Source organism: Lichenostomus cassidix, chromosome 1Aa, assembly GCF_008360975.1.
Source record: "Lichenostomus cassidix isolate B80296 chromosome 1Aa, HeHo_3.0, whole genome shotgun sequence".
Taxonomy (NCBI): domain Eukaryota; kingdom Metazoa; phylum Chordata; class Aves; order Passeriformes; family Meliphagidae; genus Lichenostomus; species Lichenostomus cassidix.
Window position 1 is genome coordinate 14,648,407 of NC_139480.1, and position 26,976 is coordinate 14,675,382.

Sequence of the window (26,976 nt, forward strand, 5' to 3'; positions counted from 1 at the left end):
ACCTTAGGATGTGGGTGCATGATATGGTGGCTTTTGAAATATTATTTATCCTGCTTTATTCATTCTTCTCCCTCATGACAATGATGTTAATTGTTTTCCACTAAAAAAAATAGTTGCTCCATGGAGCCCTTAATCTCTGGTTTGAGCATTTCAAGTGCTTTACATCAACTTTACCATATTTATCTGCATTTCTCATTTGGATATGACTTTGATGAAATTTTTGAGTGATTATTGCAATTAGTGTATCAGGATCTTTACAAAACTCTCTCCAAGAGCATTTAGATAGTGAATCTTAACATTGATGGAGACCAGTATCATGGTTGGTTCCCTAAAATTTATGTGGTGAGTTCTAGAGGAAAGATAAAAGAATTTTTTTAAATTATTCTAAATTTACAAAGTATTTGTCAGAAAGACTGGAATATATGTCTTTTCTGTAGTTTTCATTAGGGCTGACTTTTTTTTTGAAATGCCAGTTTGAGATGCACACGTGCTTGTATCCCTGTCAGACTTGCACCATTTACTTGTAATAAAATATTGCATCAGATGATTGCTTATTAATATATATTTGTATTATATTTAAAACAGCAGCCACATCTTCAGCCTAGAGGGGAAGACTTTACAACTTCCACTGATCTCTTCTCTGTGGTGTGGACCTGAGGAAAGGCCTGAAGTTGTGTCAGGGGAGGTTTAGGTTGGATATAAGGAAAAGGTTCTTCCCCCAGAGGGTGGTTGGACACTGGAACAGGCTGCCCAGGGAAGTGGTCACAGCATGAGCCTGACAGAGTTCAAAATGTGTTTGGACAACACTCTCAGGCACATGGTGTGACTCTTGGGGTGTCCTGTGCAGGCCAGGAGTTTGATGATCCTGATGGGTCCCTTCCAACTCGGAATATTCTATGATTCTCCAATTCTAGATGTGAAGGTTAGTCAGAAGTTCAGTAACCTACAGAGCTTTCTTTAGCTGATTTCATAGCTTCTCTTTCATTCTGTTTTCTCACATTTTCCCATTTCACTTCATTCTTCATGTAATGTACTCCAGCAGTCTGCTCCAGAGTGTGCTGTAAAAATAGGCTTTTTGGCTTGGATTCAGTCTACTATAAACAGTAACCAAACATGGCACATGATTGCCAAGGGTTTATTTAGAGTAAACAGAGAAAGACATCTTCTGAGAATTATTTTGAATATTTTTTTATAAAAGCTTTTTGCATCTACAAGACACCTTATTTAAAAAATAAAAGTATTAACTTTTAGCTTCTGTGTAAGCTAAAATATTGAAATTGCTTTTTTCTGTTTCTCTGCTTATTTGTGACTGCCTAGGGGGATTTTTTTTTTTTACGTGTGTGAAAATGCATTTCAAGTAAGAAGAAAATGGAGTTAGAAGGTTGACTTCATTTCTGCTTTGGTCTGTTGATAATTCTGACTTCACTGAGAACAAAATCAGGCCTCTACCTTTGTTGTTCAAGGCTGCAACCTAAAACAGTACTATTTTTAACCTTCTTTTGAAAAATAATGATTGGTACAGGAAAAGAATTTGTTGAGGAAAAAAGTGTTCAAATGTGTGTATTTCTGTTGTTTAGAAAGGGGTTGAAGAGTTTCAGGTAAAAATTGCTTTATGGTAGTTACCTGCAACTAGTTCAAGACAGTAGACAGTAAGATTTATAGTGTTCCTTCAGTGCAAATGATCTGTACTTAAAATAGTGTTTAAAAGACCTGATTATAATCACTGTACCCCTGTCACCAATCCCTGTGATAAAAGCTTCAGCTTAGTGTGTAGTGAGAGCTGTACTGGAAAGACAGACCTCAGTGACACCTGTGGGATTGTTCTGCATGGTCTTTCAAAATCAGGTTAGGTCAAAAAATTTAATTGATTCCATTTTTTATCAGGCTTTAGTTTAAAAAAGTATGTGTATGTGAGATGCTTAAATAGATACAAATAATTTGAAGTAGAATTAAGGAAGAAAGCCTGAGAAGTCTTTTTTTTTTTTTTTTCCCCCTTTCTTCTGTTTTATTTCCCCTGTCTGTTTTCAGTAATGTTCTCATATGTTTGTATTTTAATTTTCTTCTCTCTTGGAGGAAGTATATTTTAGGGTAATTATGCATTAGTCTATCTAAAATAGCCTGACCATTCACACTTAAAAAAGAACTGTTTTTATCCAATTTTGCCTTTAAAGATTGTGAAGTGCTTTGCTGGAGGTCAAGCATAAGTGCTGCCTCCCATTTTAGAAACATCCATTTATTAGCTGATTTCTGCAACAACCATATTGTTACCAGTCTGGTTAGGCTTTCTGACAGCTGAGGGAAAACATTACTATTTGATTGTCCTAGTTACTAATTTCCACAGCACAAGAGACTACAAAATTTGTTTGCTTAAAATTTAAGGATATGTTAAAGTTTGAAAATTAACAAAATTTTTTTTTTTTTCTTTTCACAGTCTGTGTTTTGTACACACAAGCAGTTGGAAACAAAGAATGGAGAGAGGTAAGATGCATTTTCATAGATGTATAAACTTTTGCAGTATACTTAAGGCTGGTCATTTGCCCTAGCAGGAGAGGGCACGTCATAGCCTCTTGCATGCCATGCTAGGCTTATGGGAGTCCTGTGTACTAACAAATACTGAAAACATTGTCACATGGGTCTCAATTTCCATATTGGTATCACCCATTTCCATCAAAAGGGGAAACAAAATAGAGAAAATACATGAGGTTCACATTTTACTGTCTCCCTCAGATGACTTAAACCAGACTTAGCTGTTAATTTGGATAAGGTTTGGCTCTCAAGAGAGGAAGACACTTAAAAAATACAAGATTTATGGAAGGACTCAGCTATGGTGATGGTCAGTATCAGCAAAATTAGCCTGTAGTTGTGGTACAGATCTACCTTAACTGTGTAGTGTTTCACAGATGTTAGATGCTGCTGAATAGCATATATTGTAGGTGACAAGGAGGGGAGGATATGATGCATAGGTTGGACTTTATCTTCTTATCTATGAGTGCAAACACTGGAGAGATATGTCTCTTAAGAAACTAAATCTAGTACCTCAAAATTGGATATCTGCAGCAGATCAGCATTTATCACCTGAAACCCGCTCCTAGTACTTAGTCATCTAATTTTTCTCCTCTAATGTTTTTCTTTGAAGGAATTGATAGCATTGGGGAAAGGGTGGTCATGTTTCTACAGATAAAATAGACTTATTTACCTGCCTTTGGAGAGGGTTGGTGGAACTGTTCTTCACTGCAGGAGGATCACTGTGTGGCTATGTGCTTTAAGATCAGAGCCAAGAGTGGAATGTATTATCTTACTGTTTTTTCCCGTAAAAGGGAGGAGGACTGATATTGTTGTTTTCAGAACTGATAGTTTATGTAGTTATAATGTACAAAATTTCCAGTGGGAGGTTACCAGGAGCACCGAAAGCAGACCTCTTACATTTGACATCCTTGCCAGTAGGCCAGAGAATAGTATTTTCTGCTTTGCTGAAACATGTTGGATGTGGGTTTCAGTCTTGTCAAGGAGAGAGAGTTAAATTTGTCTCATGCTTGGGGAAAAGCTCATAACTGCAATACATGAAGCACTCACTGTACCTATTTAATCTGTAGTTTTAGCTAAATTGCTGCTCTGTGTTGTTCTTAAGTGGGTACTAGACATCCTCTCACTACTGGATAATATTTCTCTGATTTGTGTGAAGAAATGTCAGTTTAGGGACTCAAAATGGGAATTCACTAATTGTGGTTACGTTAGCAGGTGCAGTGGACATGGAGAGGGTTCTAAATGTCTGGATAGCAAACTCTGAAAACAGCAGTGGCTCAAACCATTCCGGGGTTTTGGTGGCTTGGTATGGTTTGATTGTCAAACTTAGATCATCGCTCAAGTGTTTGGGTCCTCTTCTGGTCCAGGGTTAAGAGGATTTTGGCAAAATTTTGGCTTTTATTATTGCCTAAGGTTCATATGTAACTTTGTAAAACTTTCATTCTTCTCTTGTGTAGCTGTTAAGATAAGTATGTGCTGTTTTTAATATGATAATTGTCCTGATGGTAGGAATATATAATAATCACCTTACCTAGAAGTGTGTATTATTAAAGAGGAAGTTTAAGGAACTACAGGCATTAAAACAGACTTTTGACATTGCAGTTGCTAGAAAATCTGGGGGTTTTGATTTGTTTTAAATCACTATTACCTCCATCTTGTCTATCAGGTGGTCCAGGTATAAATATTTGCATCTCAGTTTTCTGTTTACAGTTAGTGGAAAACAATAACATCCTGAGGGCTGTTCCTAAGACCTAATGTAGATATCTGCATTAGATCAGGTGAATCATTCTATATAAATGCCTCCAAGAGATGATCAAAAGCCAATACTTCTGGCTATATCATATCTAAAGTTGAGTGGAATTAATTGTGAGTATCTGTTGTAACAGTCAAAATTTAGAGGGTGGCATTGTTGAGGGGCTTAGTCAGGATTGTGTTTCATATGTTGTGCTGTGTTATATTTTTACCAGCAGTAAAAAAAATTAGGTGGTAGGTAGAAGATTAGTCCCTTTAAATAGTTACATTGATTCTGTTCTCTCCTGAATAGTGTTTCTGAAGGTTTACGCTTCTTGGCCATGTTAAGATTGTAGCTTTACAGAATTGTTAGTGGGGAAAGTAGGCCATGTGGAGAACTAATTATCTGTAGCAATGTTATTAGTCATAAGTGGCTGGATTGTAGAAGTAACCTCTTCTGCTTAAAAAGGCTGTAGGTAATTGGGAAAACAGATTTTAAAAGGTGCTTAATTTAGCTGAAAAGTGTACAGTAGTGATTTTTAGAGAATAGCATTTTGATGTTATAAGTAAGATAAATTCTATTAGTAATTTGTCAGTTAAGTAATTAGTTATAGTAGTTTAATCATAGAATCATAAAACCATTTAAGCTGGAAAAGGCCTTTAAGATTGTTGAGTCCAATTGTATGTGGAAGAATCATTTGTGTAGCCCATGGGAAAAAAATAGACAAACTGAAGCCTCAATTATAACCTGAAAGAATAACTTAAAATAATCTAAAGAAAAGTTAATAGTGCCACTGAATTCAGTCTCTTTGGTTTTGTAACAATCTAAGTATAATTGTTGAGAGATAAAGGTGATGGTGTAATGGATATTCAGTTAGGCCTTCTCTGGTCTCAGTGTGATTTGATCATCAGCACATTGCATATTTTTCCTTGGTTACTGATACACTTCTGTAATGCATTGTAAATCAAATCTGAAAGATTTCCCAAGGGTAAAGTGGTTTCAGTGTAAAATGAAATATTGTTTTTTCAAAAAAATGCAGAATTGACAAGATGAGAAGTACTTATAAATTTACGATGTTTTATTATTTTTAAAAAAATAGAACTGATGCTTAGATGCCATTTTATAATTTCTTTTGAAGTAACTTTTCCTTTAGATTCATAGATAATTCTATTTCTAATGGAACTATAAGACTTAAACCCATGATATATGAAATAGGACAATCATGGCATAATTTAGGAAACAGCAACCTTTGTGTTATCCAGCCTTCCGTTTGTCTGATATGTTTGGTTCCTTGTCCTGATCCATGAAAAGCCATTTCCAAATTCAGCCCAGGTTGCTCTGGACCTTCACCAGCTAAGGTTTCAAATTTTTTTAAAATTAAAATATTTTGAGTTTGATGAGAGCTGAGTCACTTCTTATAAACACCGAGAAAGAAAAGGCATTTTGCCAAAAGCTCAGAAAGAGGAGAGATGAAGAGAGAGCTGAAGTGAGGTGAAATAGAAGATGGACAGAGCAAAAATTATATATTTCGAATGTGATCCCTAATATTTAAAGCTATCTGAAATAATCAAACTATGCAAGCTCGTGCTTGCTGTTGTGTTTGGTTTTGTTTTTTGGTTTGCTTGGGTTTTGGTGGGTTGTTTTTTCAGGAAACGGTGGATTTTTGTTACTTACTCAAATTTTTGTGGATTTTTATTGGCTTTGGGAGCTGATGTTTATGAAGTTTAGGTCATACAATACAAGGTGTGTACCATTCTACATTGAAGTAGGAGGTCTTCTGCTGCTCTGTCTTCATCCACAGGCAACTGCTCTATTCATGTGAACGCAGTTTGTTTCTTTCATGGCATCTGTTTAAGAGAAGTTTTTACAGGCTCTCATATATCTCACATGTTCCTGGTATTGGCAGTCTACTTTATTATACTTCATTATAGCATGTAGCTTAAACTTGCACTTTTCTTTTGCAGTTTGGAAGAACAGAAGTAATTGATAATACTTTAAATCCAGATTTTGTAAGGAAATTTATAATGGACTACTTCTTTGAAGAAAGAGAGAATCTGCGATTTGATTTGTAAGTTAACAATCTTTGTCTCTACTATTGCAGCCTCTGTAACCACGTGAAGTTTTGTCCAGCATAAAATTAACTTGAGGAGAGATGGTGTCTACTGGCATAGGATAAATTAATGTCATAAACATTACTGATTTAGCATTGCTTCCTCAGAAATAAATGTGTAACATAATAATGACCGAGTTTTAAGAAATTGACAGGTGTTAGCTAGTCAAAGTACAATTATACTCACAATTATTACTTTCAGGAAATGGTTAGAAAGCTAAAGATGTCAAAATGTTAAACTATTCTTGGAGCATAGCCAGCAAAACAGGTGTGAATATACTGTCCGGAAATAAAATAAAGTGCAAGTAGTACAGAGCCCAAAATTTCTTTACTATGCATCTAAATACACTAAATTTTAGGATATTAAAACAACAGCAATTGTTCTAGAAGTAGATGGCTTTTGACATTATTCCATATATGCTCATTTTATTCCACTAGTGGAATTGTTTTGACATTCACTTTATTATTTGAAAAATATAATTGAGAGTCCAGTCATCAGGTCATGTCACCATTGCATGTCATCTCTTAGATTTCAGTCCATTCTGGTTATTTCAGTCTTTGTAATAATCAAGGTTGTCTATTTTTTTTAAAAATCCATCCTCTTTTTTATTAGCAGTTCTTTCTTAACCTTGCCCTAGGAGAGAGTATGAATAACCCTCACAGATAATAAAGTTTTTGCTGCAGTTTTGCATCATAGTATGGATAGTGGCCACAAATTTTCTTTAAATGTCCTTTTTTAGTTGAAGAACCTTTTTCCTATCTCATTTTGTTTCCTTTGCGAGATGTGTTAGACCACCTATTTCAAGGAATGAAAGGAAATGCTTAATGCCGGGAAGATAACAGGGCATTTTGAGGTAGCTAGGTACAAACTCTTCCTCTTTCTCTATACTCATCAGAAAGACCTGACTCTTTTAGGCTGCTGTTTTGGGTTACCTGGACACAAGTCTCTTCTGAATTCAGAGCTGAATAGCTGTTGCTGTCTTTGCTTGCAAGTGACCATATAGCCATATTGAACTTCCATTCACAAATCTGTTTGTGTAAATTTCACACATAGAAATAGGTGACAGAATTGTTTGATTTTTGTTTCTTTACATAATTGTCCTCAGATATGTCATCTGGTAAATCTGATAAAAATTTTCTTTTTCTTTTTTTTATTCCTAAGCTATGATGTTGACTCAAAGAGTCCTAACCTATCAAAACATGTAAGTTCTTCCTCACTTCATCACATCATACTTCGTTGTGCTGAAATACTTGCATTTCTTAAGTATGTTTATTTGCTTTTGACTGTTAGTAATATCTGATACATAGAGACAAATACAGTGATGTGCTATGATGCTATGGGCATATTTAAGCACACATGTGTACCTTTTCAGATATGTGATATGCTGCATTTTGTTGATACTTTTTGGGTCCTAAAAATTGAAGCATGTTTTGCTTGTGTCTCAATGTTTAAAAAAACCCTTTTATTCTCATGTTGTCTTGAAGTGGGGGTGATGAAATAGTAACTTTAAAATTTAGAGATGCAAGAGTAGAATTCAGAGGCTTCTCAGAATTTTTTCTTTAAGTAAATGCAGGAAGGCTTTGGTAAAAGAACCTTTGAGAACCTGGAGCAAAGGAAAAAAGGATAGTGGAAGGAATGCTCTGTGTGTGTGCTTCATAGTGAAAAGAGAAGACTTCTAGCCAATGATCTCCAGTTAGATCATCCCAACAAAGATTGTGTGGTGCATTAAAATCACATCTGTAAATGTAACCCACTGTTACGTCAAATCGGTAGTAGTGAGTCTGTTTATGACTCATTATTGCATAGTTATTACTAAGATGTGTTCAGCAGAATCTGTTCTTCAGTAGGGAACAGCACAGATAAATGGGAAACCAACTTTCTTTGTGTGAAATATCTTGAGTTTTTATATTATTGCTTCGCAGGATTTTTTGGGACAGATGTTTTGTACACTGGGAGAAATAGTGGGATCACAGGGGAGCAGACTGGAAAAATCAATTGTGTAAGTATTCTGGAATGTTTGATGAATGTATACTGCTGCATGAGGTGAGCGTTGTGGAGCTTTTTTGCTGTGAGATATCTTGATACATGGAATTGACAGATATGGCTTTTAAGAGAAAAGAAATAATTACATGCAACATAAGTCTTTCTTTATGTAGGTTAAACAATTTAGGTTCCATTTTGGACAATTAGCAAAGGAATTGACCAATCCAAAATTTTTGTCAACCTCATTACATCTTGCATTAGATATAGCTTGAGTGTACTAATCTAAAAAATATTTTTGTTTTAGTTTGCAAATTAGAACATCATAAAACTTCTATTATCTTTTGTTCAAGCATTTGAATTCCTGCAAAAAAAGACCCTGCATAAATAAACAGTGAAGAATTCACTGACCAGATTATCAGATTTCTAATACAATCATACAAAATTATTAAAATCAGAAAATATTGTGGTTATTAGACAACAGTATTTTGTGATTCTCCTCTTAATCCCATTCTAGATATTAAACTTTTTAAAACATGTCCAGGAAATAGCCTTGAGGACCAGTAGAGTAAGTGGCATAATAGAAAAATTGTGTTAGATGAAAAAGGTTGTCTGCAAACAAACAAGAATGAGTATCCCCATGGTAGGTGGGGGAGCCCAAATACCTTGCCCTGGCCACTTTCAGACCCATCCCAGGAGAGTCATCAGCTCATGGAATCCTATCTCCACACCCTCAAACAATCACAGAGATAGAAGGCAGTGGGGGGAACTCCAGTAACACAATTAAGGAACCTGTCCCTGCCCAGCTCCAGCACTGTCCCAGGAGAACCAGAGCCTCAGCACTGTAGGATGGCAGCAAACAGTCACTACTTGTTCTGGTCATGTTTTTAGTTCTTGATGGTGAGCAAGTTGGCTGCACATAGCTTGACTTCTACTTGAGCACAGAAATACTGTCTTGTCAATTGCAACAGGAAGTTGGCCCTATTTTGTTTACTTCTACTAAGACAAAAGTTCACTGACTTTTCACTGTCTAGGCTTAACTCATGCAAACTGCCACTGTGAATTGCACTGTAACAACTCCATGCACTGGTTTGACTGGTTGTCAGTTGATTCTGCTGGAAGCCTGTGGTCACTTAGTCAAAGTACTGATTTCAAAGACACCTATATTTAGTAAAATTAATCTTACCTGACTACTTGAAGCTCTTCATAGTTGTTTCTGTCCTCAATAAATTATTCAGCACAGTACGCAATTTTTTCCTGAGAAAATTTCTTTTGAATTTATTTTGAACGTGTAGATTAGAAATCACCCATTCAGCAGTTTAGCACTTGACACTGTTTAAATGAAGTCTGAAATGAGTAAAACAGATTGTCCTAGGTTGCAATATTGATGTAGTTAAGTATTCTATTACCACCAGCTGTGGGCCATTAGCTGCTATCACCCACTCCGGATGACAGACAATGGGCCATCCGTTAGCTCTCATCACTTGCTAATGACCCACCCCGCATGACAGGCAATGGGCCATCAGGGACCCACCGTGTGACTCATGGACTTATCTCATCCCATTGTGAGATGCTCTGCCCAGGAGGGAGGAGCCAGGTGTTCCCACCTAAATATAACCTGGCCTTGGAACTGCCTGAGCTAGCCCTGTCTACTGGGTTTCCAGAGGACCAGAGCTACTACTGGATCTTCAGCTGGAGACTAGACCTTCACAGGATCACCGCTTCAACTGGACTACTTCAGTTGGACTGCTACTACCACCCTAACAGGGTGTTAGGTTGTATCTGACTTTGTCAGTGCTTTTCCTTGTATTATTTCACTTATTTTTAATTTCAATCTTGACTTGTTATCTCCTACTGGTTTGTTTTCAAACCAAGACATATTTTGGCGCCCAACGTGGGGCACGACCTGGGGAAACTCAGAAATCCTATCACCATGATGCTCAGCTTATCTATATGGGTACTGTATCTCGCTCTCTATATTTTTCCTCAAATGGGATACTATCTGCCCGTCGTATTGCTCCTGTTGCGACCAGGGAATGGCATGAGAATTGCCCTATTGGTTTATTATGCCTATGGCATGGTTACCTGTGAGGCGATGAACACCATTCGTTATATATACTCGACTCTGTCTGCCTGGCCTAACCTGAGCTGCTTCGTCTGGGACCTGCTCAGCAATCGCACCCATCCTCTGGGGCTAGGAGGAGAAAACGGTTTCTTCCAGCATTTCAGGTCAGGCACAGCCGTTTTTGAGGATATTGAGTTCTCTCTGGATGCTAGGGATGGCATAATCTTTTTGTTAGTTCTGTTTTCCTTTTTCTCTGTGACCAGCATCGTGTACCTCATGCTGAAGATCAGAACAATATTTTGTCTTCTTGAGGGGGAGAAACAAAGCAAATCAGAACAGCTGAAGCCCGTAGCAGTTGCCCCCGTCCAGAAAAAGAAATCCAAGAGCAAATCAGTCCGCATAGCGACTGATGAGGATGCGGCAGGACCATCTCACCCAGCAGAAGAGACGGAGCCGGAGATCATCACTCGCTCTCTGTCCCTGGGGGAGCTGCGGGACCTACGGAGGGAATTCACCCGGCAGGCGAATGAGTCCATCTTAACCTGGCTGCTCCGCATCTGGGATGCCGCCGCTAATGACACCATTCTGGATGGAAGTGAGGCCAGGCAACTAGGATCCCTGTCTCAGGATGTGGTCATTGACCAGGGGATTGGGAAAACCCAGGAAACTCTCAGCCTCTGGCGGAGATTGCTGGCGAGTGTACAGGACAGATACCTGTGCAAAGAAGACCTCCAGATGCACCAAAGAAAATGGAACACAATAGAACAAGGTATCCGATGCCTGAGGGAATTGGCTGTGCTAGAGATCATTTTCTCAGACAACGAGAGATTCCCCAAGAGCCCAGATAATGTCCGGTGCACTTCACAAATGTGGCTAAGATTCGCGCGGCTCGGACCAGAGATATACTCTCGTTACCTGGCAACATTGCAGTGGAGGGAAGGCGAAGACCAGGTGGGCATGTTAACAAACAAACTGAGAATTTACGAGGACACTGTCACCGCTCCACTAGGGATCCAGGTCTCATCGGTAGAAACAAACCTGGCCGCGCAAGTCCGGAGCTTAATTGAAGAGAGCCACCAGAAACTAAAGAAAGAGCTCAAAGAAGGATTTTTTCATGCCACACCGAAACCAACCAGAGTCTCTGCCATCAGGAGCAGACGTACTCCAGCCAGGGAAAGAAAACAAACTCCACGACGTGACCTCTGGTTTTTCCTTCAGGAGCATGGGGAAGACATGAGAAAGTGGGATAGGAAACCCACCTCCTCCTTAGCAGCCCGGGTACGTGAATTGAAAACAAAAACATCCACTTCAGGAGGCTCATCTAGGTACAACACTGCCCCAGTCTGTTGTGGACAGAACCCCCGACAGAATGGAAAGGATAATATGACTGATCCTCTTGAAGGAACCTCAGGAACACATTTACAGAAGAACATCGTGCACCAAAAACAGGATTAGAGGAGCCCTGCCTCTAGCCAGGTAGAGGAAAGGGATAATCGGATCTATTGGACTGTGTGGATCCGATGGCCTGGCACGTCTGACCCACAAAGATACACGGCTTTGGTTGACACCGACGCTCAGTGCACCCTGATGCCATCCAGGTATGTGGGGACCGAATCCATTTCTATTTCTGGGGTGACAGGAGGATCCCAGCAGCTGACTGTACTGGAAGCTGAAGTGAGTTTAACTGGGAATGAGTGGCAGAAACACCCCATTGTGACTGGTCCAGATGCCCCATGCATCCTCGGCATAGATTATCTCAGGAGTGGATATTTCAAAGACCCGAAGGGACATCGCTGGGCTTTTGGGATAGCAGCCGTAGAGGTGGAAGACATAAGACAACTGAATACCCTGCCTGGTCTCTCAGACAACCCATCTGCTGTAGGACTACTGAGAATTGAAGAACAGCGGGTACCAATTGCTACAGCAACAGTGCACCGCCGGCAATACCGCACTGACAGAGACTCTGTGACCCCCATCCATAAGATGATTCGGGAACTGGAGAGCCAAGGGGTGGTCAGCAAGGCTCACTCACCCTTTAACAGCCCTATATGGCCGGTGCGTAAGTCCAGTGAAGAATGGAGAATGACGGTGGATTACCGTGGCCTGAATGAAGTCACACCACCACTGAGTGCTGCTGTACCGGACATGTTGGAACTTCAGTATGAGCTGGAATCCAAGGCAGCAAAGTGGTATGCGACCATTGATATTGCCAATGCCCTTTTCTCCATTCCTCTGGCAGCAGAGTGCAGGCCTCAGTTTGCTTTCACCTGGAGAGGTGTGCAGTACACGTGGAACCGACTGCCCCAGGGGTGGAAGCACAGTCCTACCATCTGCCATGGACTGATCCAGGCTGCACTGGAAAAGGGTGAGGCTCCAGAACATCTGCAGTACATTGATGACATCATTGTGTGGGGGGACACAGCCACAGAAGTATTTGGGAAAGGAGAGAAAATCATCAGAATTCTCCTGGAAGCCGGTTTCGCCATCAAGAAGAGTAAAGTCAAGGGACCCGCCCGAGAGATCCAGTTCCTGGGAGTAAAGTGGCAAGATGGACGGCGTCAGATTCCTTCTGAGGTCATCAATAAGATCATCGCGATGTCTCCACCAACCAACAAGAAGGAGACGCAAGCCTTCCTAGGCGCCATAGGCTTTTGGAGAATGCACATCCCTGAGTATAGCCAGATCGTGAGTCCTCTCTACCTCATAACCCGCAAGAAGAACGATTTCCACTGAGGCCCTGAACAGCAGCAAGCCTTCACCCAGATCAAACAGGAGATCGCTCATGCGGTAGCCCTTGGCCCAGTCAGGACAGGACCAGAGGTAAAGAATGTGCTTTACTCTGCAGCCGGGAGCCATGGTCTGTCCTGGAGCCTTTGGCAGAAGGTGCCTGGTGAGACCCGAGGCCGACCACTGGGATTCTGGAGTCGAAGTTACAGAGGGTCTGAAGTCAACTACACTCCCACCGAGAAAGAAATCTTGGCAGCTTACGAAGGAGTCCAAGCTGCCTCAGAGGTGATCGGCACAGAAACACAACTTCTCCTTGCACTCCGACTGCCAGTGCTGGGGTGGATGTTCAAGGGAAGGGTTCCCTCTACCCACCATGCCACTGATGCCACGTGGAGCAAATGGATTGCCCTCATCACACAGCGCGCCCGTATTGGAAACCCGAATCGCCCTGGGATTCTGGAAATTATAACAAACTGGCCTGAAGGTGAGACTTTTAAATTATCTTCAGAAGAAGCAGAGGAGCAAGTAGCACGTGCCGAGGAAGCACCCCCGTATAACGAGCTGCCGGAGAGTGAAAGACGCTATGCCCTTTTCACCGATGGTTCCTGCCGAATTGTAGGCGCAGATCGGAAATGGAAAGCTGCAGTATGGAGCCCCACACGACAAGCTGTACAGGCTACTGAGGGACAAGGTGGATCGAGTCAGGTTGCAGAGCTTAAAGCCATCCAGCTGGCTTTGGATATTGCTGAACGAGAGAAATGGCCAAGGCTCTATCTCTACACCGACTCCTGGATGGTAGCCAATGCACTGTGGGGATGGTTAGATCGCTGGAGAAAGGCTAACTGGCAGCGCAGAGGAAAACCCATCTGGGCCGCTGAGATTTGGCAGGACATCGCCGCCCGGGCAGAAAAGCTGACTGTGAAAGTTCGACATGTGGATGCACATATACCTAAGATTCGGGCTAATGAAGAGCATCGTAACAACGAGCAGGTGGACCGAGCTGCCAAGGTGGAAGTGTCACAGGTGGATCTGGACTGGCAGCACAAAGGAGAATTATTTCTAGCTCGTTGGGCCCATGATGCCTCTGGTCATCAAGGGAGAGATGCGACATCCAGGTGGGCTCGTGACCGAGGGGTGGACTTGACCATGGACAACATCTCACAGGTCATCCACAGCTGTGAGACTTGCGCTGCAATCAAACAGGCCAAGCAGGTGAAGCCTCTGTGGTATGGTGGACGATGGTCAAAGTACAGGTATGGGGAAGTATGGCAAGTTGACTACATCACACTTCCCCAAACCCGCCAAGGAAAGCGCTACGTGTTGACCATGGTGGAAGCAACCACGGGATGGTTAGAGACCTACCCTGTGCCTCATGCTACTGCCCAGAACACCATCTTGGGTCTGGAAAAGCAAGTCCTGTGGAGACATGGTACCCCTGAGAGAATCGAGTCTGACAATGGAACCCATTTCAAGAATGGCCTCATAAGCACCTGGGCTAGAGGACACGGAATTGAATGGATATACCATATCCCCTATCATGCACCAGCTGCCGGGAAAGTTGAACGGTGCAACGGACTACTTAAGACAACTTTGAAGGCACTTGGCGGGGGAACCTTCAAAAAGTGGGAACTGAACTTAGCAAAGGCCACCTGGATGGTTAACACAAGGGGTTCTATCAATCGAGCCGGTCCTGCCGAGTCCGAACCTTTGCACACAGTGGATGGAGATAAAGTCCCTGTGGTACACATAAGAGGTTTTTTAGGAAAGACTGTTTGGATTAGTCCCACCTCAGGGAAAGGCAAACCCATCCGTGGAGTGGTTTTTGCCCAAGGACCTGGTTATACTTGGTGGGTGATGCAGGCAGATGGAGAAACCCGTTGTGTCCCACAAGGAGACCTTATCTTAAGTGAGAACTGTGTAGTTGGTAATAGAATAAGGGGTGGATAATGTCCTAGGTTGCAATATTGATGTAGTTAAGTATTCTATTACCACCAGCTGTGGGCCATTAGCTGCTATCACCCACTCCGGATGACAGACAATGGGCCATCTGTTAGCTATCATCACTTGCTAATGACCCACCCCGCATGACAGGCAATGGGCCATCAGGGACCCACCGTGTGACTCATGGACTTATCTCATCCCATTGTGAGATGCTCTGCCCAGGAGGGAGGAGCCAGGTGTTCCCACCTGGATATAACCTGGCCTTGGAACTGCCTGAGCTAGCCCTGTCTACTGGGTTCCCAGAGGACCAGAGCTACACTGGATCTTCAGCTGGAGACTAGACCTTCACAGGATCACTGCTTCAACTGGACTACTTCAGTTGGACTGCTACTACCACCCTAACAGGGTGTTAGGTTGTATCTGACTTTGTCAGTGCTTTTCCTTGTATTATTTCACTTATTTTTTTTAATTTCAATCTTGACTTGTGATCTCCCACTGGTTTGTTTTCAAACCAATACACAGATGAAGTTTAATGTTTGAAATTATCTGTGAGAAAAGAAAAAACACCAGTGAAGATTCTATGGAAAAAAGGTCTTATTTCACGGTTGTGTTGGCCTGTGTAATACTTTTTCTCTTGGGTAAACAAGCATTTGTCAGGTCTGGCTTCTGATACTCTGTTGTATGGTAGTTATTCAATGGACCCAGCATGTGGGTAGACACATGTTAATGAGAGAGTGTCTACGACTTTTTATCAGTTCTTCATAGTTTGTCATTGGTGCTTTTAACAGTGCTGTGACTTGACAGCTGTGCCTGAGTGATTGTCCATGCTATTGAACTTCAGAAATCTCTGAAGTCTGGTTATCTGGGTGTCTGGGAGCCATTTCTGTTTTAATTTGTTCATTAAACTATTTCATTGCATTTCAGGATTGTTTGCTTTTAGGTGTGTGTTTAATGTCTTTTAAAAAATGAGAATTCAATTGACAACATTGCATGTCTTGCCTTCTTAGTGATATTTATTGCTTTGAATTTACCATTCTCTTTATGAAGTCAAGTCTGTGTTCTCATAGCATGAATGCTCTTTATAATCCGTGAGTTAAGAGAGCTTTATCTTTTCACCATATTTCTGAAGTTCATTAACATTTTCCCTCTTCAGTTCTCTGCCGGTGGATGTACACAGGAGAGAATACTTAGTGCTGTTTTAGTCCTAATCAGCTACCTTACAGAAGCAGCACTTCTTTATACTTAAGCAGTTTGAGAAGCTTGAATTCCATTCTCTGATGGGCATTCAAGCAAGCTCTGATGTTCTTTCAAATTAGACTTGAAGCTTATTCTTCAGATCTATCTACTTTAGGAATTTACAAAGTCTTACATAACTCAGGACTCCATGGCTGCCATGAACTGTCCAATTCCAAGTCAGATTGTGTATCATCAGGGAAAGTTCCCTTAGGAAGTCTACAATGCAAGGGTAGTCTTGTCCTTCATCAGAATTAAAGTAAAACATCTCAAGCCTTGAGGATCACCACTGCAGTGGCCAGGCAGGCTGAAACACACCTTGCACTAATCTTCATGGCAAGTACAGAAGTAAAGGTACACAGTGCACATTTTTCTTTGCCTACATGATATGCATGCCTTGCAGTTTCATTGTTACTACAAGCACCAGTGGATTACACCTCTGAGGCATGAACTTGACAGTATTTCTTCTTGGCAGTTGTGAGATTGTCTCCTGAATCTCCCTCTCTTTCTGATACCATTAAGGACTTGGAATTTTATGCAGTCTGTCACAGGATAGTCTTGCTCCCAGTATTGTAGTGCGGTAGCCAGTTATCCCTGTGACTGTGAGCATTTTTTGTTCAATAACATACTTCAGTGCTGCACTTTATTTTACAGACTGGCCAAGTACAGTGGTTAAATTTTTTTATTAATTTCTGTTGGAAAATCTAGTAATTTAAATAAGGTGAAATGGATAATCTGACATTTTAACAGTAATATTTATTCTCTTTGCCTGTTGCATTACTATATTCATTAAATGCCTTCTCAAGACAAGCTCCATGTGTAAGATTTACTCTGACTGGCCTTGCATGCCTCAGCTGTATTGGCATGAAAGGATAATGTGCAGATACATCCACTTTCAGAAATGACATGGTTTCATTTTTTTCTCAAGAGAGTGTCACCTCCTCAGATATTATCCAGAATTAGATCTTTGCACGTTCTGTCTTCCTAGAGAGAAGATACTAGCCACATTATAACTCGGAGCAATGCTTTTCTTCAGGACCTACTAAATGCATTCCTATAGGGATTTCCTTTAATGAGGAGGTAGTGCCATTGCAAAGCTTAATGAGCATTCTATGCTAGTTATTCACATCTGAGTGCCATTGCCTGCTAATGAGGCTATACTGGAGCCAGCTGGCCTATTATGTGATGTTCTTTCTCCTGACATCTTGCTGTGAACATAATTAATAGAAAAACACCTGAATTGACTTCTATATAGATTTGTCCTAATATCTTATCTGTGGATGTGACTGTCAAGAGGGCTAGGCTCTGCAAATTCAGGGATAAGACTAAATCTTTGAATGACCTGAAAAACATTGCATCCTCTGCCTCATTCCAATTCCAGCTTGCAAAACTGGAGGCTCTTTTTAACCTCTCGGGTTAAAAATACTGTCCTAAAAGAGGTGATCCCTGTACAGAACCTACAGGTTCTGGAGTGTCAAGCCAGTAGGACCCACTGAAATATAGATTTTCGCATTTTATTTTCCTTTATTCAGTTTACACTCTGTTCACACTTAGACTGGCACATTTTTTATATCTGAGTTTCGCATTGGATAAACCAACTTTTCTACGTGGGACAGGTGGCAGAAAAGGAAAACTGTATTGTATGCCACCAGTTTTGTGACTTGAAAACTTACCTTGTGCTCTCTGTGTCAGTTGTAACTCTCATATACGATATTAAGGAACTAAGGTGATGTAGTTGTGTTTTCTTGCAGAGGAATTCCTGGGAAGAAATGTGGAACGGTCATAGTAACAGCAGAGGAACTAGGGTGTTGCCGAGTAAGTGTGCTCATTGCTTTTCACAAATAAAATGAAAATTATTTTGTGATTTACGCTGGATTAGATTGTCAGTGGTATAATTTATAAATTTGCATTTCGTGATTTGTGTGAGGAGCTAGAATACTTTTTTCCTATAAGTTGCTCTTAGTTTTAAATAGAAGAAGCAGAAGCCAATGCTCCATTTCTCTTGCATTCCCTTGTGCTCCTTCATGTGCTCACTTTCTCACAGTCTCTTCAATGTCTTGCCAGCTGCAACGTGTTTTATTTTCTGGATTTTTGTACTTTATCCAAACTTTTACAGCTCATTTTCAGAATGACAGTGAGTTTTGAAATCACTAAATTGCTGAGGTTGGAAAACACCTTGGAAGATTGGCTAGTCCAATCCTCCTTCCCTTCTTACAGCAGGTTACTCAGGGCTCTGTGCTGTTGGGTTTTGAGTCCAAGCAATCTCCACAATCTCTCTGTTTCAGCATTTCAGCACACTAAGAGTAAAAAGGTTTTTCCTTATATTTTAGTGGAATTTGTCGCATTTCAAGTATGTACATATTGCCACTTTTTCTTCTGCTGGATACCACTAACCAGAGGCTGTTTATTCCCTGGCATCAGGTAGTTACACAAATTGATAAGCCTTCTCTTTTCCAGGCTAAATTATTTTAACTTTCTCAGCCTATCAGATGAGAGATGGTCCAATCCCTTGATCATTTTAGTGACGCTTTTGATGGAGTTGCTTCAGCGTGTTCATGTCTTACTTGTACTGGGGACCCTAGAACAGTACTTCAGGAATGAGCAGTGCTCCAGGAGTAGCCTCACCGGTATTAAGTCACTTCCATCAGCTTTCTGTCAGCACTCTTCCAAGAGTAGCCCACGGGGCTGTAGGCCTTTGCTGCCAAGGGCACACTGTTCGACTTGGTGTCCACCCAGCCCCCTCAGTCCTCTTCTGCAGAGCTGCTTTCCAGCTGTTTAGCCTGCAGACTGTACTGCTGCATAGGGTTATTCCCCTCCAAGTGCAGTAGCTGGCATTTCCCGCTGTTGAGTGCCATGAGGTTCATGTTGGTTAGTTTTTCCAGCCTGTACAGGTCCCTCTGAATGGCAGCACAACCATCTGTTGTATAAACTGCTAATTCTAGCTTTGTATTGTTTGCTGACTTCCAGAGGGTTTGCTCTCTCCCATTATCCAGGCTGTTAATGAAGATGTTCAACATTCTTGGCCCATTTTTGACACCTCAGGGACACTGCTAGTGACTGGTCTCCAGGTGGAGAGTCACATTTGTGCCACTCAATGACCCTTTGAGGCCCAGCAGTTCAGCCAGTTTTCAGCCTCCCTCGCTGTCCAGTTACCTAGTCTATAATTCATTCATTTGTGATCAAGGATTTTATCAGAGACAGCGTATAAGGCCATGCTAAGGTCAAGAATAAACAACATCCACTAGTCATCCCTCATCCAGTCAGCCATTAATTTTGTGAGGAAAAGCTTCCAGTGGATCAGGCATGAATTTCCCATTTGTAAATCCATGGTGATGTCTCTTAGCCACTGTCTTCTTTTTCATGTGTTTGGAAATGCTTTCCAGTATTATTTTCTCTATCATCATCTCAGGGATTGAGGTAAAACTGGCTTGGACCCTCTTACCAATCACTTTCTCAAAGACAGGAAAACTTTCCCTCAACATCCTAACTTGACAGAGATACCTGAAAGTGGCCCCACAGTGACATTAGCGAACTCCATCAGCACTCTTAGGGGCGTCCTATCAAGTCCCATGGACTTTGTATGTCTGGTTTGTTTAAATGTTACATTTCCTGGTCCTCCTCTACCGAGGACAAGTTATCGTTGTTCCAGACTTTCTCAGGTCTGGGTCTGAGGTTCCCAAGATTCTTGAAGGCAAATCTTAGCAGTAAGGACCAAGGCATAGAAGGCTATGAGAAACATGGACCTTGCAATGTCCTTTGTCACCTGGTCCCCTGCCCCACTCAGTGATGAACCCACATTCTATGTTGTCATCCTCTCATGACTGTTGCACCTGTAGAGTCTGTTTATGGAACAGTGTCTTCCATCAGGCCCTGCCCCAGTTAACTGGAGAGCCTGGACATTTATCTTTGCATTTACAATCCTTTTTGCATTCTTTACTTTGCCCAAGGCGGTGACTTGTGTGACTTTTGGTTTGCCTGATCACAGCAAAGAAACTTTTCTCCTTATTTGTTGTCAGAATGGCTGTACTCGGTTCCTTTCAGACTCATTTTCTTGAAGGTTCCAGACTCTTCAGGGCCAGCTGTTTTTAAAATTAATTTTAGTATACTTTCCTTGCCTGTGCATCTACTTCCTTCAGAATGAAGGTTTTCCTTTAGAAATTCCTTCAGAATTCTAAAGAATTTTCTTTAGAAAACACTTGAAAAATCCTGAGGCATTTTAGTATAGAAAATTGTTTTTTCTCTGGTGTCCTCTGCAAAGGAATTCTTGGTTCTAGCCATTCCAAATGCACTATGAGGTGAATATGTAAGAGGGCATCTAGAAGACAGTTACCCTCATTTATTTTGTTTTCTGTTTCCATAGTTTAGTCTAATTTTTGTTGTTGGGGATTTTTTTGCTGCTTTTTTGTTGTTTCTTGGTTTTTGTATTGAAAACTGCATATTGTCTGTAATTTTTCTTTATTACCCATTTCAGGATTCAGTTTTAATGCAATTTTGTGCAAACAAGCTAGACAAGAAAGACTTCTTTGGGAAATCTGATCCTTTCCTTGTATTTCTTCGAAGCAATGAAGATGGCAGGTAGATGCTTGTTAAGTGTTTCTGCTGCTAATCACTAGGCAATTATTTATAGATTGTTGTATGGTTTTCTTTTTTTTTACATTTTTCAGATTAAACTGTGTTTCTTTTATAATATTTGTTGGATTTCAGTTTATCATGTTATGCAGTATAGGAATAAAACTATTTCAACAAATTGATCTAATAATGCAATTCAGGGTTTTAACAGGTTAATGTATCATAAATATATAGTACTATGAAAATTAATTGTAATAAAATATCTAAATAGTGTTACTTTTGTTAAGATATAGTATGCATTTAAATTAAATAGAATTCTCAAAGAAAACGGTTAGCTGCAAAATATGCTAACACTTAGGAATTTTATTAGATAAAAATATTTTATATTGCAAATTTGGAAATATCATTTGTCTTTTTGACAGAGTTTTAGGAAATATAATTCAAGAATATCCTAAATAGAATTTGTATTTTTTTTACAAATAACTGTTTGCTACATTCATTCTTTAATTTGTTAAGGCAGACTAATCTCTTCTGTTTCACTGCTAAGACTTGACATGCACTGGTCAACACAAGACTCTGCCTTTGTGGGGCTCCACTGGCAGGTTTAGATTTCTTGGAAACTGAAAGTCTTCACATCTAACATGTATCAAACCAAAGGCTAGACATGTATGGTATTACTTTTTTTTCTGTAGGTTAACTGGAGCAGTTGTTAAGGTAAATCTATGTATGGGTATGTGTGTGTCTATTATCTGGTTTTTTCCTCTTGGAGGCGGATTATAGGAATGTTTACCTGAATTAACACTGCTTATCTAAAACTGCAAGCCTGGAGAAGTTATGGCTTCTTTGTGAGTGGCATTCAGGTCACTGGTGGAATTTCTCGTGGTATTACTGGGAGTGCTGGTATGTGCAGCCTCTCTTGGCCTTGAGTGCCATTCTTCTGCACTTCCTTCCCAGGAGTGAGCGTTGAGCCACTGATTCTTTATTGGGCTTCTGAATCCAACAGGATTTTGGGGCAGTACTTCTGCAGTTGTGGCAGGAGGATGCTTCCTTTTTTGTTTCTTAGCTTCAGGCATGTCTTCGGAATCATAGCCAGGATAAAAATATAGGCCTTTGGGATGCAAGGAGGGTATTTCCTCAAAGTACAATTCTAGTTACAGCTGGATGAGGAATTTCAGTAATGATTTCACCTGTGACCTTGTCTCTTGTTTTCTTTTGAACAATTCAGTCCCCAAGATGAGGGTTCAGAAGAGGTAGTTTAATTTTGCATCATTTAGAGAAAGCAGAGTGCTTGAATACAATTCATGAGAGAAGGCGATCATAGAATCTCAGAGAGGCTTATATGTTTTACCTAAGACAGTCCTGGTTAAAAAATCATGGACATAAAATGGGGAATAAGAATCTGAAAACCATCTCTCCCTTGGCTCAGTTTCTTAGTCTCTAAGCAGGAGTCAGATCCTTACAAGATTGCTTTCTTTCTGGATCTGTGACTGATTCCTGGATGTACAAGGTCTGTTTAACTGAGTGGGATGAAAACTGCTCTTGCCTGAAATACTCACTGACTGGTTATAATTCCTGTTGAAGTTTTGGGCAAAAACATTTCAGGTTTAGAGTTGTTTAGCACTCTAGTCTGTAATCTCTCTCAAGTGGGTCTCTTCAGTCTTTCCTTCTTTCCGATTTCACCGTGTTTCTTTTTTTCTTACCTTAAATTTTATATGGACATTGTATGTATGAATGATTGCAGCTCTTTTGATTCCATCTTTGATGATGCAAAAGAAAAAGTAAATAAATAGAAAATATGTCCTTTTTTTGTTTTGTTTTAATTACAGTTTTACAATCTGTCACAAAACAGAAGTTGTAAAAAATACACTAAATCCAGTGTGGCAGGCATTCAAGATTTCTGTCAGAGCACTGTGCAATGGAGACTATGACAGGTAAGCTGTAGCTTAAGCTTTCTTAGCATATACAATTTTTTTCTTCCTAACTCATGTGTTCTTTTGTATGTAACTTTTTCTGTGTAGTCCAGTCCCTGGTGTTATTTAATCTACAATTTGAAAGGATAATACGTGTTCAAAACTGTTTATCACATCAAAGCATTTAGAAAAATAAAGCAAATTTGCTAAATCTGTAAGGAAAGGTTGGTGGTGTTTTCTGGAAAAAATTCTTTGCTCCCTAGGGTGTGGTTTAGAAACAGAAAGAAAAGACTAATTTAAAGCATGGCCACATGTGACTAGTGTACCCAGGTATTTTTTTAATGTTTCAGTGCAAAACAATGATCTGTTTTCCTTGGATAACAATGTAATGTCAGAGGATGCTGATAAATGAAAGCCTTTAAAATACATAGGTCAGTAGATGAGAAACACAGGAAGTAATCATCTTCAGATTTGAAGTTTCAGTAATGCCATGGAAAAGGATCTATCTTTGGGTGATAATAATATTATGTTTTTAATCAACATTTTACCACTAATAACAAGCAAATTATTTGAGCAAAAATGGGTATTTTTAAGGTCCTTAAAAACAGCCATGGTGGTTACTCTTTCAATTAGATGCAATAAAAATGAAGCAATTTTGTAATGAGCACATTCTAATCAAATATAATTTTTTACTTGTATTTGGGTTCATGTGCATAATGCATAAGTAAAGTAGTATTAATGAAGCTATTCTCTGGACAGTGCACTGTTTATCATATTAAAGAAAAACAGTTTTCATAATAATTAGAAAAAATGTTGTGGTGCAGGCATATTGAAATAACTTCAGCATTCCAAATTAAGGAATTAAAAAGTATAATAGGACTCCTCAAATTATTGTGTATCTACTGTTGTCCTGCTTTCAGCATGAAGTTCTCAGTGAACACCTTATGAATAAAGGCTTCATGAAACTTCATAGTCCTACATAAAACAGTCATGGTTCAAAATAAGAAATAGTCATTATGTGTCAGGTTAATTCAAATTAGTATCTGTTGTTAGTCCAGGAAAAACTTCAGAATTTTGGTTTTGGTTTTTTTTTTTTAATTTGAAAACTCTTCTTTCTAAAGGTAAGGATTAGCTTCCTAACCTCCATATTGTAATACATAAAAATACAAATCCCAGAAGTCTCTTTCATATAATGATAGTTTCACAGATAAAATTTTGGTGCTCTGGATTCTGTGATAGATGTGAAAGGTGGAATAATGTCATTAGTAAAAATATATCACAGTAAATGTTTATTCTGGTGTTGGGGAGACTAAATCTTCAGCTAGTGCATTCTTCTGAATGAGCTCTGTCCACTTTTTCCTTATGGAATGACCAAGAGTTGATAATTTTTCTCAAACTATATGATTATACAATGTTTTCAGACATCACAGGAATGGCATTTCAGTACTACAGTAGTTTTTAGTGTCTAATATATTTGTTCTTTCTCTTGGTATGAGCTCTCAAAAAGCACTTAAAGTTATATTCTGCATAAAAGTTTTAAAACAGAGATACCCATCTCTAACCTTGATTTTTTTTTTTTTAAGATTTTTTTTTAATATTAAAATAGAAAACCCGTCTTCTAAACGGTGTCCTTTAAGGTAAAGGTTAAATATCAGTGTGTGAAGATTGGAAAGGTCTTTTAATAACTTGCATGTCATGCAAAACAGATAAAAGTCAAGATCTGTAATTAATCCTTTAATATGAAATAAATTTCAGTAGAGGGGAGCTTTATTCAAGGATAAATGGCTTTTACTGCAGTTACCTGTCTGAAGATCCTTCTCAGGAATTTATCTTGATATTCTTAATAGTTTATTTTAATAATTCAAGTTTTCTCACTGAGGTGATTTGGCTATTTGAACACATTTGTAAGACAATTCAAAAGTGAAATCCCACTGAACCTTATGTAAATCTTAACTTAGTAGTGTGTTCTGTCTGTCATAACAGGCTTTGAAAGCTATAAGTAAAATAATGGAAGCTGTAAGTAAAATAATGGTTGTCTAGGGAAAATAAATTCATGATATTGCTTTTTTTTGCTGAATTCATTTGAAGGTGAAAATAGTTTCCTTTGGAGGGTGAAATAGTTGGTGGGATAAAACATGTTTGGAATTGTTTTTCACTTCATTTTACAGAACAACTTTCACTTTAATCAGTTTTCATTCTAAGGTAACTTAAACCCAACCTGAATTATGCAAGTTATAAAATAGAACAAATTGTGTGGTTAGGACTCTTTAAATTTAACTTGAAAAGAGATACATCCAGACAAAGCAACTCCTTCTTTACCTGCTTTGGAATATCATAAAAAATGTGAAAAACATCCAGGTGTGAATTTCTTGGTGTATAGAATATCAGCTGTTGCTCAACTTTATCCCCAAAGAGTCCCTTCCTAGTAAAGAAAATTAATCAATATATATTTGACTGTATGTAATTGGAATAATGAAGAACAGCTTCCATGGAAGCAAATTATAAAGTAATTGGTTAGATTCTTGTCCCCTCTATTAATAAGACAGACCTGATCACTTCATGTGAAAATCCAGAATTCTGAAGAATAAAAGTAAGTTGTTTCTTAAAATACAGCAGGTCTGGAGGTCTTATTTTTCTATCCTGTGTTCATTTCATTTTAGGCCAAATAGGATTCACAGTTAGTGATAGTTGAATTTGCTTACATAGATACACTTTCTGTAGTAAAAGGAGATTAATAAAGCTCTATTCTATAGCGTCATGTATTTTTCCATCAAGAATGTTGATGGTAATATGCTCTATACTATTTTCATTGTAAGAAATCCACCCTTGAAGTAAGTCTGTAAAATATGATTGATCTTTACTTGGGAAATGTTTTCTTCCTAAATTTTATGTTTCACAGTCATCCCTGAAGCAGTTAGAACTGTCCTCAAGGGTTCACTTTACTCGTAAGGAAACAGACAAAGTGTGTTCTTAACTTTGACAATACTTAAAAGTTTAAAGAATAAGTTTTTTAAAAAAACAGAAAATTCAGAGCATCAGCAAGTAAAAATATATTGGTCAAACTTCCATGTGTTTAATTGTTTCTTTAGTTTCTGCTGTTCTTAATTATTGGTTTATGAAGATGTGTTGTGTAACCTGACAGGCTATTTGCTGCCCCATGAGAAATGACTGAAAAATTGTGCTTCTTGGATTTGGCACAATTGATGCACCCATATGCTATTAATCTTAAAGGCAATCTGGGTTCATATTTAACGTTTTAATAGAGTTGTGTCACTGTTTTGTTTTTTATTTTTAGGACAATTAAAGTAGAAGTATATGACTGGGATAGAGATGGAAGGTAAGACATTTCATTCTATTTGGGGTTATCCATGAATGTTTATACACATTTTAAAACATACAAATATTTAGTGTCCCGCATAATATTAGAGAAAGTTAGTTGTATATCAATATTTAGATGTACAGGTACTAGAAAAAGTTCTGCTGTGATACAGCTCTGTGTTTAGCGGTTGTGGTAAATACTGATGCCTATTTCAACCATGCTGTGTGTATATTCATCCATGGAATATGTTAAAATACATGTGCCTTGAATTGCTACTCATGGGGGCCTAAATATTGCAACATAGAATGCACCTATTAATTATCTTAATTTCACTTTGGGTCTGAATGTTGTTTTCCATGTCTGTCTTCATCAAAACATTGTTGTAAACTCTGGAGTTGGAAGACCTGAGTTTTGTATGATTCCTCTTGAAAAAGGCCAATGGAATACGTTGAATTTCTGTTGCTAAATTCAGGAGGGATATCTGTTATTCTTAAGGGCTGTGAACCCCAGTGTATTGGCTGTACATTTTTGTCTGAAGAAATGAGCCTTTAAAATTGCATTTATTTTGACAAGCAAGGTAGAATTATTTTTTAACACACTGGATTAATACCTCTTGTTCTTTTAAAAATGTTTGAGCTTATATCTTAATACGTAAGTTAGAAACTGTACTCATAAATCGTGGTACTAGAACTGAAATGTAATACAGTAATATGTGATTTATGTTTGTCTTTAAATTGGTCTGTCTTGATTATTTTCTATTAATCTTAATTTATATTTTTTAATGTATGGATATGCACTTGCATTTTGATTTTTAAAGGTAACTATTTATTCTACAGTAATATCTTTAATACTACCAATGCAATTTG

The 26,976-nt window shown here is 39.1% G+C and overlaps 1 protein-coding gene across 1 annotated transcript in view; it reads left to right on the forward strand.

The window, feature by feature from the left end:
• CPNE8 (copine 8) overlaps positions 1–26,976 on the forward strand; it is a 77,349-nt gene that overhangs the window by 18,255 nt on the left and 32,118 nt on the right. The window contains exons 3-10 of the mRNA XM_085041315.1: positions 2,432–2,478; positions 6,220–6,323; positions 7,528–7,567; positions 8,289–8,365; positions 18,064–18,127; positions 20,784–20,887; positions 22,708–22,812; positions 26,087–26,128. Coding sequence (XP_084897441.1) covers positions 2,432–2,478; positions 6,220–6,323; positions 7,528–7,567; positions 8,289–8,365; positions 18,064–18,127; positions 20,784–20,887; positions 22,708–22,812; positions 26,087–26,128 — 583 coding nt within the window. The remainder of the gene's footprint in view (positions 1–2,431; positions 2,479–6,219; positions 6,324–7,527; positions 7,568–8,288; positions 8,366–18,063; positions 18,128–20,783; positions 20,888–22,707; positions 22,813–26,086; positions 26,129–26,976) is intronic.